The 16,521-nt window shown below is 35.8% G+C and overlaps 2 protein-coding genes and 1 long non-coding RNA gene across 7 annotated transcripts in view; 2 read left to right on the top strand and 1 right to left on the bottom strand.

The window, feature by feature from the left end:
* Positions 1 to 2,862: 2,862 nt before the first annotated feature.
* On the bottom strand, positions 2,863 to 9,459 carry LOC143921532 (uncharacterized). Of its 2 annotated transcripts, XM_077444860.1 has the most exons (4): positions 9,438 to 9,459; positions 9,189 to 9,344; positions 5,248 to 5,381; positions 2,863 to 3,550 (listed from the first exon to the last, which is right to left on the bottom strand). In XM_077444860.1, exons 1-4 carry the CDS (start codon positions 9,440 to 9,442, stop codon positions 3,522 to 3,524), a joined length of 324 nt encoding a protein of 107 aa, XP_077300986.1. In that variant the 5' UTR covers positions 9,443 to 9,459; the 3' UTR covers positions 2,863 to 3,521. The 2 variants fall into 2 exon arrangements, with proteins under 2 accessions (XP_077300986.1, XP_077300985.1); XM_077444859.1 differs by having other exon boundaries at positions 2,864 to 3,550; positions 9,189 to 9,459.
* Positions 9,460 to 11,260: 1,801 nt separating this feature from the next.
* On the top strand, positions 11,261 to 13,491 carry LOC143921373 (uncharacterized). The gene is made up of 3 exons (XR_013261426.1): positions 11,261 to 11,445; positions 11,525 to 11,736; positions 11,834 to 13,491. It is a non-coding gene; the product is annotated as an uncharacterized LOC143921373 (long non-coding RNA).
* A 698-nt stretch (positions 13,492 to 14,189) lies between these two features.
* The window catches only part of Rok (Rho associated coiled-coil containing protein kinase), a 34,147-nt gene continuing 31,815 nt past the window's right edge, over positions 14,190 to 16,521 (top strand). For all 4 annotated transcript variants that reach the window (XM_077444627.1, XM_077444628.1, XM_077444626.1 and 1 more), the window contains exon 1: positions 14,190 to 14,657. In XM_077444627.1, coding sequence (XP_077300753.1) covers positions 14,453 to 14,657 — 205 coding nt within the window. In that variant the 5' untranslated portion in view covers positions 14,190 to 14,452. The remainder of the gene's footprint in view (positions 14,658 to 16,521) is intronic.

Genomic DNA, 16,521 nt, shown 5'->3' with positions numbered 1-16,521 from the left:
TTGTATTTCCAGCAGACGTTGGCCAAATTTAGATTTTAACAGTGGCGATATTTTAATTAATTTTTGTTTTCAAGCATGCATTATTAGCGCTTTTACAATTTCCTCTATTGTTGTTTACTTTTGAAGCATTTAATAGATATCGTAATTTAATTAGCAGTGGAAAAACAACTACACCATAAGTATCTCGATGGAAAGCGGTCATACCACAATATTATCCACTCGAACCTATAAACCTTTGTTCACAATTAGCTTCACATTCTAGAGATGGACGTGTTTACTTACAAATCGTTTGTCAACTAGAACAACAGCACAGAGCCAGGTTTAATATTATTGTTATTATATAGAAATGGTTCAGTGGCGGCTCGTCCATATGGCTACGTTTACACTACCGATATCTACACCCGATACACCCGATATTTAGGAATTTTTCCATAACCAGTTCCTAAATAGCAACCTCAAGTTGTAGAATACGGGAGGAAAAGCCTTTTCCTCTTGTTCCTGTTGTACCCTACTCGCGCAAATTAAGTGAGTATATACCGTTTACCATGCACCCTTTTTTTATCTTTCGACTTACGATTTTTCGATTTTCGATCTTTGCCTTCTATCCGATATCCGTTGTGCTATTATCCTTATCCTTATCTTATCCTTATCTTATCCTTATCCTTATCTTATCCTTATCTATACCTCTTATCCTTATCTTATCCTTATCTATACCTCTTATCCTTATCTTATCCGTGCTCTTATCGAGTCCTACGACTCGATAGGAGCACAGCACTCCACAACCAGCGAGCACCAATGCGGCATTTCCCGATACCGTGCGGTATGCCGAAACGACCCTCAGAGCGCACCGTCTCTGCACTCCAGTCATTTTGCGCCTAGTGCGCTCCACTTCAAGGGAGTCACACCAGACGGGAGCGCCGTACAAGAGTATGGAGTGGACCACCGAGCTCAGGAGTTTCCTCCTGACACTCTTAGGCCCACCCACATTTGGCATGAGGCGGGCTAACTGACAGGCCGTCACGTCCGCCCTGGCGGATGCCCGCTCCACATGCTCCGTGAACCTGAGCTTTCGGTCGAGCTGGATTCCGAGGTATCGCACCGAATCGCGGAACGGCACCTCAAAACCCTCCATCTCCAATTTCGGCGGGCCGAAACCTCTTCGTCTGGTGAAGAACACTTTTCTAAGCCCGCTTTAAAGGTCACGGAATTTGACCCTTAAAGCCCTCACCATGAGGCCACCACCCCCCCGACGAATACAGTCCAAGCCCTTTCGTCGGAGAACGAGACGGTTGTTCATGAATATCGCACAAGAACAACCGCACATCACTGTTCTAATAAAAAAAAACCACACTGTACATAACCAAGTACAAAATTAACAACAGCGCATGAACACACAAAGCGCGCATGCGGTAGGAAACAAAACCTGAGATGTGCCGTGAGAATGCACGCACACCTCAAGTAAACATACATGTACGCATGATTATGCGTGCATAAGCACGCAAGCACACACACACACACACACATACACACACACACACACACACACACACACACACACATAAACCACAAATACATACACTCACCTAAAAAGCAAACGCACACTCACACACACACACATTCACAGAATATAATATAACAAAAAAAAAAATAATAAATCAACACATAAAAGCTTTTGCAAATGGCAGCGTTAACACTAGCGGTAGATACCGCGGTATTTGACGGCGTGGAAACATACAGCGTGTTCCAATTTTTCACCAATCCGCGAGCCACGCGACGCCCCTCCATAGCTCGGGCAGTACCCCTAGGATTGCCTTTTGCATTGGGAGGATGTCGTCGATATTTCAGAGAGCGTGTCGCCAACATATTTACGACATTTGCTCGGCTCATTACTTTATTCAATTATCTTTCTATTTACCCGGCTTCGCTCGGTATTTGTAATATAAACCGCTTAAACATGGCCAATCTTATGTGGCAGCTCCCCAGGTACTGGCCGTAAACCAACGTGTGATACCGCTTCTTCTGTCATAACAATATGCAGTGCATACCATCACCTCATAACCACTTTATTGTTCAATTATCGTACTCTACTCATAACTGGTCATCTAAACACGGAACTTTTATTGTTCGCAGCACACCCACACCCACACCCACACCCACACCACAGCCTTCTACCAATCGAAACTCCAAGCGAGATGACATGACTAAACTACACCGTCACTTCTTTCGCCCTTCTCCATATATATGTACATATATACATATATGGGGGTGGTATATGAGTACAAATATATATATATATATATATATATATATATATATATATATATATATATATATATATATATATATATATATATATATATATATATATATATATATATATATATATATATATATATATATATATATATTGATTAGGTAATATCGGACCATTTACAGAAGATAGAATATGTAAAATCAAAATTGTTTTATTTTAAAAAACGGACAGATTTATAGAATTCACAAATATCAAAATGTCAATATTGAAGTACCTACCTAGTTCGTTTTGTGACCCTCATTTATTAAAAAATGTTGCTAATTTATTGAAAAATGTGATTTTCAGGAAAGAGTTGAAAAAAATAGAGCAATCTAAAAGGTAGGGCTGCGGAGCTGATGAGATATATATATATATACCATCATCCTCGACATTTCACGAACTGAGCTTTTTGGCCAACGTAGAAAAACCCGTGCTGACTATGGTAATCATCTTGATTATATTACTACTTTTAGAAAATAATTTATTTATTAGGTACTATTCGACCACATCAACTTTAGTCTCGGCCCGATGATCAAGAAGTATATAAAGGTAAAAATAGAAACCAAAGTAATATAAAAACTTTATTTATATTACTTATTATATAGTAAACATTTTACATAAACAAAAAAACAAATTATAATGAAATACAATAATAAAGGAGGTATGTAAAAAATAAATGATGACTAGATGATTATGTTTATGTGTGATGTTGTTTGATGTTTTATAAAATTTTTTGAAGCCAACCCTTCTGTTATTCATATACCCGGATTGTATTTAATATTTTTAGGAATGTGGATAATTGGCGGACGTTTGGTAATGTGTGTTGATGGTTCCAACCCTTCTATTACTTGTATTTTGGGTGAATTGAAGCTAGTATTCTCGGGTATGTGGATAACATGTGGCGATGAGTTTGATAAAGATGTGAGAGATAATGAATTATTAATTTCAGTATAATACAAATTTTTCGTTTGAGCTTCATATATTATATTGTTTATGGCATGTGCTTTATCTAATTTTAGTTTCGGATTTAAGCCTTTTAAACTCTCAATCCAGGACGCACACATTAGATCGAAAGAAGTTTGGGGAGATTCAACAATGGGCCGAGACAGTATAGTGCATGCTTGTGCAAGCAGCTCATTTTTTTTGTTCGGCCTATTCTTTGTTATTTTCGGCACCTTCATCGTCATCATTAAGAGACGAATATATCAAAGACTCTTTTTGTACTACTTCATTTTGGTGTTGTTGAGAATAATCTTCCTGAAAAAAAAAAAAATTAATTTAAAATTTTTCAGATGCCAACAACAGATGCAGAATGAATCGAAATCGCAAATGAATTTGGAAAACTTTACAATTTCCCCAGATGCATTGGAAGTCTAGATGGCAAACACATTGAAATTATTAAACCTCGAATGTAGGGTCCCTCATACTACAATTATAAAAGCTTTTATAGCATTGTCCTCATGGATTTGGTTAATGCGAGAAAAGAGTTCATCATGATTGATGTAGGAACAAACGGAAAAATCTCAGATGGTGGAGTTTTATTCTATACGAAATTTTGGGAACTCTATGAACAACGCAATTTAAATTTGCCAGAGCCATGTCCATTGCCCAACACCACGACGAATTTTCCATATGTATTAGTAGCTGATGATATTGCATTAGAAGAAGAAGACAAAGACACAATAACTAGCCTTTCCACTTCTTTTAATCGAAATGCTAAGTCAGATGCAAAAACAGTCAGAGACGAGTTTCGACAGTATTTCTTCGATGAGAAAAGAAGAACAGCCTTGTAACCTTGTAGACACCGTGGTAGGTAAACCTATATAATTATCATTATTATTTACTAGTTTTTTTACTATACATATTTCTTTCTTGCTTTTTATTTTTTTACTATCTTTGTTATTCTTTTTTATGTATATTTGTATTATATTGATTTTTTTAAATAAAATAATTTCATTTGTGATCCGTAATTATTATTTACCGTAATAATTTTTCATATTGCTATGCTACATTATATTTATATACATATATTCAAAGACATGGTTATATCTAGTCACCGGACCCAGAAGGTGCCGCGTATTGTTCAAAGGTTGTAAATGCATTGTTAAAGGTTTGCCGAACCTTTTTTACAAAGGATTTACAACAATGGAACAATGGATAGCACTGTGACTATCCTACCTCTAGTTATATCGCACTATCATCGAAAATCACCATAAGCTAGGGTTGCCAAGTGTCATGGACAAAAAAAGAGAACATTTAACAAAAAAATGTTTATTTTACAATTTTCTTTATAATTGTGCGGGAAAAGATTATATCTATAAGGCCGGTCATACAGTGAGTATGTACCGTTTACCATGCACCCTCTTTTTTTGATATTTCGACTTAAGATCTTTCGATTTTCGATCTTTGTGTTTTCGGTAATATCAGATTCCGGCTCGTCACGTAGACCCCCATAAGGCTAAGGTATCACAATAATTTTTAAAACAAATTTACACAAAAGTCCAATTATCTCAAAGGAAATATTATATGACTTATTCCACTTTCATAATAACCGGAATATACATATGTAGTTAGGAACTTAAAAAGTGCGCTTAAAAATTAATTGTTGAATTTAATCATCTTCATTCTCACTCAATTTCATCACCTCTGTTGCTATATTTATTTATACACTGCTAATTTGATTCAAAAGTTTCTTATTTTCTTTATAAAATTCTAAACTATCCCATGTACGCGTTCGATGAATGCCACGTTTTTTCTAATATGTATCTAAAAAAACCACGTCCCACATTCACCGCTGTCTGATTTCGCCCTCATGCCATCTTCATGGTGTTTAATGTTGTTTTCAGTCCATTGTCGAATTACTATCATCGGGCCGAGACTAAAGTTGATGTGGTCGAATAGTACCTAATAAATAAATTATTTTCCAAAAGTAGTAATATAATCAAGATGATTACCATAGTCAGCACGGGTTTTTCTACGTTGGCCAAAAAGCTCAGTTCGTGAAATGTCGAGGATGATGGTATATATATATATCTCATCAGCTCCGCAGCCCGACCTTTTAGATTGCTCTATTTTTTTCAACTCTTTCCTGAAAATCACATTTTTCAATAAATTAGCAACATTTTTTAATAAATGAGGGTCACAAAACGAACTAGGTAGGTACTTCAATATTGACATTTTGATATTTGTGAATTCTATAAATCTGTCCGTTTTTTAAAATAAAACAATTTTGATTTTACATATTCTATCTTCTGTAAATGGTCCGATATTACCTAATCAATATATATATATATATTTGTACTCATATACCACCCCCATATATGTATATACATATATATATATATATATATATATATATATATATATATATATATATATATATAGGATCCGGATGTGAAGGATTCCAAGTGAAACGCAGATTAAGTCAGAACTATGTATTTATTAACACATGTTATCTTCGGGCTCGTTCTCTAACAAGTGACCATAACAACACGCATCCGGTCTTTCCCAGGCATACCACACACACTCTATCTCGGCTCGTTTAAAAATCAATTCTACATTCGGTCATTCCTGACTGTCATTCGCCCTCGGATGACATTCTTCGTCTTTTATATTTTTACAGCATTTCATCTCACATTCTTTTACATTTCATCTTCTACTCTATACAATGTATCATCTTACATTCTTTTAAAACATTTCCTCTATCATCCTCAACAATGTTTCATCTCACATTCTTTTACATTTCATTTTCCACTCTATACAATGTATCATCTTACATTCTTTTAAAACATTTCCTCTATCATCCTCAACAATGTTTAATCTTCCATTCCATAAAATCATCTTATATTCTTCTAAACATGCTTTCAATTGTCACAATTACAATTTAAATCACAATTACAATCATCATCACAACTACATTTCAATACACTTATACATCAATCATTTTACAATTTACATAACAATTACAATTATAACAAATTAATCGTTACACATTTCACTACAAATCAATTTTTCATTTCAACATAATTCAATCTTCAATAAAGTTACACATCACAATTAAAGTTACACATAAATCATCACAATTACAATTTAAAATTATGTCAAGCAATACAAAACAGAAAGGTATCACAATTACAATTTAAAGTTATTACAAGCAATACAAAACATTAAAATCAATACCTTTACAATGACAAAAGTTAAATCTTTACATCGGAAACAATCACATTTCAAAACATTACTAGAATTAGCAATAAAACATTAAAATCAATACCTTTACAATGACAGGTTAAATCTTTACATCGGAAACAATCACATTTTAAAACATTACTAGAATTAGCAATAAACATTAAAATCAATACCTTTACTATGACAGGTTAAATCTTTACATCGGAAACAATCACATTTCAAAACATTACTAGAATTAGCAATAAAACATTAAAATCAATACCTTTACAATGACAGGTTAAATCTTTACATCGGAAACAATCACATTTCAAAACATTACTAGAATTAGCAATAAAACATTAAAATCAATACCTTTACAATGACAGGTTAAATCTTTACATCGGAAACAATCACATTTTAAAACATTACTAGAATTACATTTCAATACAGTTATCTTATATTCTTCTAAGCATGTAACCAAATTAAAACATGATTCAATATACAAAGCACTTCCCAAAAAATACTAGAATAAGCAATAAAACATTACACTTTTCAATCATCAAATTACAAGTAAGGCTTAACTAAAAACCCTCCAGGCATTTCACTTATCTTCTAATTCACAAACGCACACTTCACTTCCATCGGTACAACTTAAATTCTATCCAATGCCCTCGGCGATTCTCTGTGACTGTCCGATGAATCTGCCGTCACCCCACAGATATTCTGCTAGTAATTTACCATAAATGAAGTCAACACATATTGGTTCTAGCTCACTGATACATCCAGTAAGTCTTTTCTCAATCCATGGTTCTATTTTCTTTTCCATTGAATTAACATCAATCCGACTACGACCGAGCTTGAAAGTGAATACAGTGTCTTTTGGTGTTGAAATTTTGACTGGGTCCCTTAATCCTTCTTGTGATTTAGCCATATCTTTCTCTTTGTCTTTATGTTTTTCCTTTTCTTTATTCTCATCTTCAGAATTCTTCAAATGACTATAATCCTTAGATCCTTTTCTAAATTGATCATCGGGTGGTTCATCTGTATTTGAAGACGGTATGTCTCCGTAATCCAAAAGTCTTCCTCTTTGCAAACCATCACCGTCCATACTTCCATCAGCCAGGTTCACACCTCCATCAGCCATGTTCGCATCGTCCTCTTCATCATTGGAAACAATGAGTTCTCTTTGAGCAGACATCTCTCGTGAAGCCCGTTGCTGCAAAGGTCTTTTTCTGTGCAAACCATCACTGTTCACACTTACATCGGCCATGTTTACATCTCCATCAGCCATGTTCGCCTCGTCCTGTTCATTATTGGAAACAATGAGTTCTCTTTGAGCAGACATCTCTCGTGAAGCCCGTTGCTGCAAAGGTCTTTTTCTGTGCAAACCATCACCGTTCACACTTACATCGGCCATGTTTACATCTCCATCAGCCATGTTCGCCTCGTCCTGTTCATTATTGGAAACAATGAGTTCTCTTTGAGCAGACATCTCTCGTGAAGCCCGTTGCTGCAAAGGTCTTTTTCTGTGCAAACCATCACTGTTGACACTTACATCGGCCATGTTTACATCTCCATCAGCCATGTTCGCCTCGTCCTCTTGTGTTGGAATACTGACTGGTTCTCTTATTTCTTCTTGTATTGTCAAGACAGTCTTTGTTTTGGTGCTGTTACATTGAGCTGATATGTGCCCAAACTCGTTACAATTGAAACAACGAGTTCCTCTCGTCTTAAACCTACAGTCGGCTGCTAGATGACCACGTCCACCACAATTGTAGCATCGTGAACTCAGTCTTTCTCGGTTTTCACGGTTTCTCACGGGCCCCGTCACCCTGGGTTCGTCGTCTGGTGTTTCACCGGCCCCACTTGAATCGGAGTCAATGGGCTCTGCTTGAGCAAGCATTTCTCGTTCTTCAAAGACGAGCTCTTCGTCATCCCACTGGAACTCTTCTATCAGCTTCTGCTTAAGGATAGTCCATGATATAATTATCCCTTCTGAATCCAGGAACATTCTCGCTGTTCCTACGCAATATATTCTCCCGTAGACCAGTTGCTCCAGGGGCGTCCAGTGGAAGAACTTCGCAAATTCTTCCATGCGCACAATCCACTGGCTGATTGGCACACCGCCGATCCCCTTAAACCGTGGCGCGTATGTCTCGAATTTGTCTCTGTCAAAATATGGCACTTCGTCTTCTTCTTCCTCTTCATCGTCGTCGTCATCATCTTCGTCTAAGTCCGCGAACCTCTGCATCTCCACGACAGTTAGCCGACGTAAAACTGACGCTGATAATGGCGCTATCGTTCTGGATATCATCATCGTCGTGTGGCGTGTTCGCTGACGTGACGTCACCGACGTCACGGGCTTCGCCTTTAAGCTCGTACGCGATCTCGTCATCGCGCGCGCGTCCTAACCTCAACTGTCAAAACTTCGCGTCGTCGTCTGACCGTTTCTGGCTGTCACTCGAAATGTCTTCAGGCATCCCGGACAAAGCCCCCAAATATAGGATCCGGATGTGAAGGATTCCAAGTGAAACGCAGATTAAGTCAGAACTATGTATTTATTAACACATATCTTCGGGCTCGTTCTCCAACAAGTGACCATAACAACACGCATCCGGTCTTTCCCAGGCATACCACACACACTCTATCTCGGCTCGTTTAAAAATCAATTCTACATATATATATATATATTTGTATTTGTAATTGGCCAGGAAGGCGCATTGGGATTTACCTGTAAGGCCTTCCTGGTATATATGTAAAATAAAAAAATAAAATAAAAAATAAATAAAAATATGGAGAAGGGCGAGAGAAGTGACCGTGTAGTTTAGACATGTCATCTCGCTTGGAGTTGAGATTCGTAGAAGGCTGTGGTGTGGGTGTGGGTGTGCTGCGAACAATAAAAATTCCGTATTTAGATGACCAGTTATGAGTAGAGTACGATAATTGAACAATAAAGTGGTTATGAGGTGATGGTATGCACTGCATTTTGTTATGACAGAAGAAGCGGTATCACACGTTGGTTTACGGCCAGTACCTGGGGAGCTGCCACGTTAGATTGGCCATGTTTAAGCGGTTTATATTACAAATACCGAGCGAAGCCGGGTAAATAGAAAGATAATTGAATAAAGTAATGAGCCGAGCAAATGTCGTAAATATGTTCGCGACACGCTCCCTGAAATGTCGACGACATCCCCCCTAGGCAATCCTAGGGGGGAGCAGGTAAATTGGTCGAATGCAATACACCTAAATCAATTCACCTAATGCAATTCCACTAATGACGCTTTTACCGAAAATCTATTGACCTAATGGTAAATTCACCTAATATCTTTATACCGAATGACACATTCACCTAATTTCGAGTTTCAAACCAGCAGTAGCCGAGTTTCAAACCAATAGTAGTAAATTTTATTATTTAGTAATTTTTCGACGCGATATCAATAGATGGCGTAGTAACATAGACAGATAAATGTTATAACATTTCTTTGCAAATAGCCCTTAAACTCTATATACAACATATTGCGCCCGACAGAAGATTTAAAAAGGATTTCCCACCTAATGGCGAGTGAACTAAATTAAGGACATTGAAAAAATTAATTGCTTTTTTAGCTTTGTATTATCTTTTGCTATATATACTATACTATATTATATAGCAAACAATGTACATATTTACAATAAAATTTATGATAAAACAAAGTAATAAAAAGGAATCAAAAAAGATATACAGATTTTTTTTATTGTACATATATTAAAATTGGCTTTCCAATCATCAATATTAAAAGAAGGTGAGAAGAAAACGCATGTATAATAGACAGACTAGTACAATTTCTACGATTGATACAATTTCCATAATAAATAATTAATAATTTTAAATATACGTAATAAATATAAATTATGATGAATACATAACAAATATAAATCAGTTAGTAATTTATACTACATATGTATTGCAGATTGCAAAACACAATGAAATATAAACAATAATAACAAGACAAGAAACAAGCAATACAATAAATAATAAATAATTTATTAATCAAGTTACAGAAATAAACCAATTTATAATAAACATTTGCATGTAATAAAAACTCATGAGTGGTATTACAGATGGCCAACTTATTACAGACAACACAGAACACATATATTCTTTTCAATATATGAATAATCAATATGTAAAACAACTAACGTTAAAGAAAATTGACTATTGTATCAAGTCATGTAATAAAAATACTCTTGTGTGTGTGCGGTCAAGCCTTAATAGTTAATGTTTATCTCGTAAAATTAGTATTTTACTATGTAAAATTAGTATTTCACAATTTTGTTTGTATTTTCAATGTATTTGCGTGAACTCAAAATGTTAAATGAAAATAAAGTTTTCTTCTATTTCCACGATAATACATATGTGTGTTTCGTTTAGTTTGGGGTGGATGTTAAAATGTCTTTCAGGTCGACTTTATCTTCTTAGTACGTAAAGCAATTTATTATTGAATGATAAAATTTTTTATAAAATAATAATTTTAAGTTGGCATTTCACTAAGATTCCACTGTCAAAAATTATAATTTCACTAATCGCGGCCAGTGAAAATGTAGCTAAAATGTATAATTTTAGCTATAATTTGAATGTGTAATTCATAACATGAATTCACTAAAAAGTCAGTGTAATTATGATTTTATGTTACATATTTATATACAAAGTCAACGAGTTGTTCGTATGTAAATATGTTGGACAATCTTCATGTTGTTATGGTCGCTCCCCACCTAATATTTAGTACAAATGTATAAATAGAGGGCTTATACCGACGGTGCACGAAAAATATATCAGTATCAGTTAAATATTCGATAGGTGATGTGCCAATCACCATACACCAGCCGGCAGTCCCTCTTCTATTTCTTCAAATAAAGGAAAGTAAAAGCAGCAGAAAGGAGTCATTATTACCACAATTACACATTTTTCCATATGTGCATACAATGTATTCGACGAGTTGTTCGTACGAGTATGTATGTTTGACGAAAAACGAGTTGTTCGTACGTACTTTAAACCGGTATATATAATATTCATGTTTTAAATTTCAGACACTCAAAGGTCAAAATGATATCGAATAGATGTGTTAAAATATTGTATATAACGATTATATCAATGTGTGTCTTCGGAACCTATTCTATTCAACAAAAGGAAGATTCAATAAAACGAAATTGCAGCACTGAAAATACTAGCGTTGTATGCAGAATTACGTAACAATGTAACCGTAACTGATTTGACATCAATATTAGAAGAAGAATTCAAGGTATATTCTTTTATAAAAATTACATAATTTGCATGTCTTTAGTAATAAATAAAAGAAAAACTAAATAATCAAATAAATATCCTCATTTAATTTTTAGAATTTTCCGAACGCAAAAGGATACATAAAAAAACTCAACATCAAAAATTTATTCGTAGAAAACAAAACACTGTCCCAAAATTGGATTGATACAACAAGCTTCCGTATATTAAATCTAATCATAAATTCTTCGAATATCGACAAAATTGAAAATAATACGTTTGAAGGATACATTTTTGAAGAATTAAATTCTTTATCACTAGTATCTTTAAGAATTAAAACATTAGAAGAAGGTACATTTAAGGGCCTACAATTTTTAAACGTCTTACAAATAAAGAGATCCAAAATAGATCAAATTAAAGAAAATGTTTTAAGTGGTATAGCACAAAATTTGACGAGATTGTACGTGGAGGGAATGATATTTCCCCTCAATATAGAAAATTTAATTGGTACAATTCCTTTACCTAAACTTGCGACAGTTACAATTATTTATAATAACATTGAAAGTATAGGTGATCAGACATTTTTTAAAGTAGAAAATGTTGAATTCGTATATTTGGACTCAAATAAAATCAAACATATCGGTCGTGAAAATTTCCATATTAAATCACTTAAAAAATTGCAATTAGCAAACAATAAGCTAACTACATTGAAACGATCCATTTTTGTTGATTTCGCAGATGTTGACCTAAAACACGAATTTTTAACCGTTGCGGATAATGAATGGAATTGTAGGTGTGATTTAAACTGGTTAAAACAATTGAAAGTTGAAAATAAAATAAGGGATAACCCATTGTGTGCATCACAATCAAATCAATCTTTCAAAGATGTCGATTTTTGCCCTTCGCAACACAGTACGTCAAATTTAATGATTTATATACTTTGTTTAGTTTTATTCATTTTAATTAGTTTAATTACATTTATTGCTGCCGTGAAATTATAAATAACTATTTGTCCATGCTCCTAAACGTATTAAGCTGAAAATTTATATTTTTTTTCTTTATGTACTTACTTAGAGCTGATTAGATAACCCATTGTGTGCATCACATTCAAATCGATCATTCAAATATGTCAATTTTGTGTTCCACTTGTATATATTTGTATATCAGATTTTAAAATTTTTACCATGAATTATGCAAGGAACATGCGACAAATTAGTGATACATTTGAATAATAATTTTGTGGCGGCTCGCTTATACGACATGGAAGAGCCTCGGAAGAGCGGCGCCGCCGCAGCATCGCATCGGCGCGACCATCGGACCAGCCACCGTCCTGCTCGCGACGTCACCGCCCTCGAATCTACCGACCATTCAGGGCGGTACACCTATGTACACAGCGGATGACCCACGTCAACAATTTTTTTTCTCCCCACGTAATAATTTTTTCTCTTTGTGTAACAATAATTTTTTTCTTTTGTAAAATTTGTTTCTTTGTAATTTTGGTATCGCTGATGCTGGGGGGGGGAGTGATGTGGCGGCTCGCTTATACGACATGGTCGAGTTTGGTTGCCTTCCTGCGAGTGGGGACCAACCCGGCTGGGTTCGGAGAGCCGCTACCCACTCTGTCTTCAGCTGTCATATAATAAACACGTGCATTAACATGCCAGTCGTCTCATGCGTTCATCCTCCATAATTTTAACATTGTTTATATGAATAGTTGTAATAATAAATATATGTAATAAATGCATGTCGTCAGATTTTCAAACTGTATACCAACACTACCATCGTAATTTTATTTTATTTTACATATATACCAGGAAGGCCTTACAGGAAAATCCCAATGCGCCTTCCTGGCCAATTACAAATACAAATGCAGCATTTTTTTATTATAAGTCGTTGAATTGCGAGACACTGAAAAAACTCGCAAATTAACGAGACATCTATGAATTGTACATAAATTTTTATTGTACATTCATCAAATTTCAAATAGTGGTGACATAGTAGGTAGGAAGGATTTTTAGCCAATTTTTTTTTCCGGGAACCGTTTCAACAATGAAATCAGAGAAAATTGGCAAACTCTGATAGGAAACGATCAACCTGGAGTCACAAATCCAGGTCTGACCAACAGCATACTCTGAAAAATTCATTTTCATTCAGGGATAGAACCCGGCACCTTCATGACGGTAAGCAGAAGCTTAACGTCCGAGCTATGCTGCTGGCTGATTTGATTCTTATACGGAGATTGTAATAATTAAAATGCTTTTTAATAAATAAAATTTGACTTTTATTTCATTTTGAATGATATGTATCCAATTTGGTTTGCACACACTTAAGATAGACGCCTGTAGGTATGTATGATCCACGCACGGATCCTCAGTTTTCTGATAGGAGAACGATTCACTTAGCCAACTGCGCGTCGAGACCAACGGGCCCAATTTTGCGGTACGGCCATCTATCCGTCAACGTAAAACAACCTTCATTCGATCAATTTGTATTTAGGTAAACTGCAGTTAGGTATGTATGACATTAGGTATGGTCGTCGTTCGGTATGTTGATATTCGACCAACTCGCTTGGAACGGTGAGAATGCGAGTGCGGGAGCGAGTGCGAGTGTAGGTGAGGTTGTGTTGGGGTGTTGTGTTGTGAGGAGCACCAAGGAGGAGTGTCCAAGTGGCGCGGGCGTGTCGCTGTCCGCTGTCGCCGGCAGTGGCCGCGGCCGCCCCTCTTTCCGCGTGAAGAGGGATGGAGGGTCAGACGGGTGCGGGTGCAGGGGTGGGGGTGGGTGAGGAGAGGAAGCGGCGGCTGCAGGCGCTGGAGTCGCAGCTGACGGACGCGCGTTCGCCGGCCAACGTCGACTGTCTGCTGGACGCCGTCACGGCTCTCGTCCACGACACGCTTCACCCCAACATCCGCAAGACGAAGAACATCGACGCCTTCGCCACCAGATGTGAGTATTTCATCCACTACCCCACTTTCATTTTAAGGGTATGCCAGACATAGGGAGAAAGGAGAGTGTGGAGTAAATTGTGGTTGGACATGACTTTTTTCACAATTTGGGCTGTGTGGCGGGGTGCATTATCTAGCATTAAGTGCACGAGATTCCCATTGTCAATTTTGTTTTGCTTTGAGAGCAATAAAGTGTCTCACAATACAGTTATATATAGCGAAGCATTCATCATCCCTTCTACAAAATACAATGGCCCCAGACCTTCCCCACTAATTGAGCCCCAAATCATGACTGGTTGTCGACTTTTTAACCCAGCTTCGGCGAGGCGGCATCGGATCGTACTGACCGAAATATTAATATTTGCTTCCCCCAAAGATGTTTTTATTCCTTTTGCTGTAATGAACCAATCACTGTTTACGACCCCGACGATTTTTCGGTGAATTCGTGGACTGAATTTTCGAATGCCACGACAATTCGTCCGCCGGGTGACGGTGGGGTCATCATTATTTTTCAGTCTGATGCTGATTTTATGCACAGAACCATGACTAATCTCCTCTTTTTTGGCAATAGACCGAAGAGAAAACTGTCCAGTCTTTAATAATGCCACAACATTGCTGATTTTCTCTTTCAATAAATCTTTATTCCCCACCATCTATAAACGAAAACAACAACAACAAAAAAGTGAAAAAAATGAAAAAAATGAAAAATTGAAATAAATAAAAAAACTGAAAAAATGAAATAAATGAAAAATATGAAGAAAAAAAAAATTTGTTCCCCATACTGGTTGATGGTTGATCGTCTGTCACATATATACATATGTACAAATATACAAATATATATATTTAGCGACAGTCCGTTTTTATATATAATATTTTTACCATTCAACCACATCATTTTTGTTTTATTTACATTAAACTTTAATTTATTTTCACACAACCAGTCATTCACATAATTTAATTCTATATTTAAAATCTCAGACATTACATCAACATTCTTTCCAATTATTGAAGGATTGTAAATTGCAATTGCAGCTAGTACGTTTTTCAGTCGATTTTCACTATTACTTATATATTGTCACCACATCTCCAACTCTCCAGATAGAATGAAAGGCCCACAAAATATATCTTGGTTGTAAATTTACCCCAAAGTCTTTATCTTATTTTTTAAAACACTTGATGGTTGACAGCTTTTTCCATCAGGAATCAAACATTGGAAATTTTCAAGTATATGTTTATGTCTTAAAAATCTATCATGGATTTGTGATAAAAAAACTATCCAAAATGGTACAAACGATCAATTGCGACAGGAGTGGGCTGAGGACAAGGTGGGGGTCCAGACCCCCCGAACCCCCCCCCCCCTTCGCTACGCCACTGGCTCCGAACATATCACATGAAACTTTCAATATTCAATTTGATTAATTCAATAACCGCAGTCTTATCTTTCGACGACAAACTGTGCTTATGTTTTCTATGTTGAGTCACTTGAAATTTCTCGTCGCGGAAACCAACAATCCGATATAATTATTTATTTATTTTTTATTTATTTAAATAGGCACACATACAGAATAAAATATAAAAAGAAAGTTGTATAGTGAGACAAAAAATAATAATAAACACAAATAAAAATATAATATTCCATTTACAGTAAGCACTACATATGGTAATGTAAAATTACAAAAACATCAAGATTTTACAAAAAGAAACAGATAAAGTAAAAAAGAAAAAGAACGACAATGAAGGTGAAGAAGCAATACAACCACATATTATTTTCTTCACCTTTGTCCTAAAAATACTAAAAGGTCACCAAAGAGGTCAAGACAATCATCTAAGCCAGCGGTTCCCGAATTCTTTTGGCTACGGAACCC

This window comes from Arctopsyche grandis, chromosome 13 (assembly GCF_051622035.1).
Source record: "Arctopsyche grandis isolate Sample6627 chromosome 13, ASM5162203v2, whole genome shotgun sequence".
In the NCBI taxonomy this organism is placed as follows: domain Eukaryota; kingdom Metazoa; phylum Arthropoda; class Insecta; order Trichoptera; family Hydropsychidae; genus Arctopsyche; species Arctopsyche grandis.
This window is presented reverse-complemented; position numbering and strand designations above follow the sequence as displayed.

Coding starts and splice junctions, on each gene's coding strand:
- LOC143921532 (XM_077444859.1), bottom strand. CDS start 9,442: ATGCAGTGCATACCATCACCTCATAACCACTTTATTGTTCAATTATCG. Junction 5,382..9,188: donor ATACCAGGAAGGCCTTACAG/GTAAATCCCAAT, acceptor TGTGATTTTCAG/GAAAGAGTTGAAAAAAATAG. Junction 3,551..5,247: donor AAAAACCCGTGCTGACTATG/GTAATCATCTTG, acceptor TTTTTTTTTCAG/GAAGATTATTCTCAACAACA.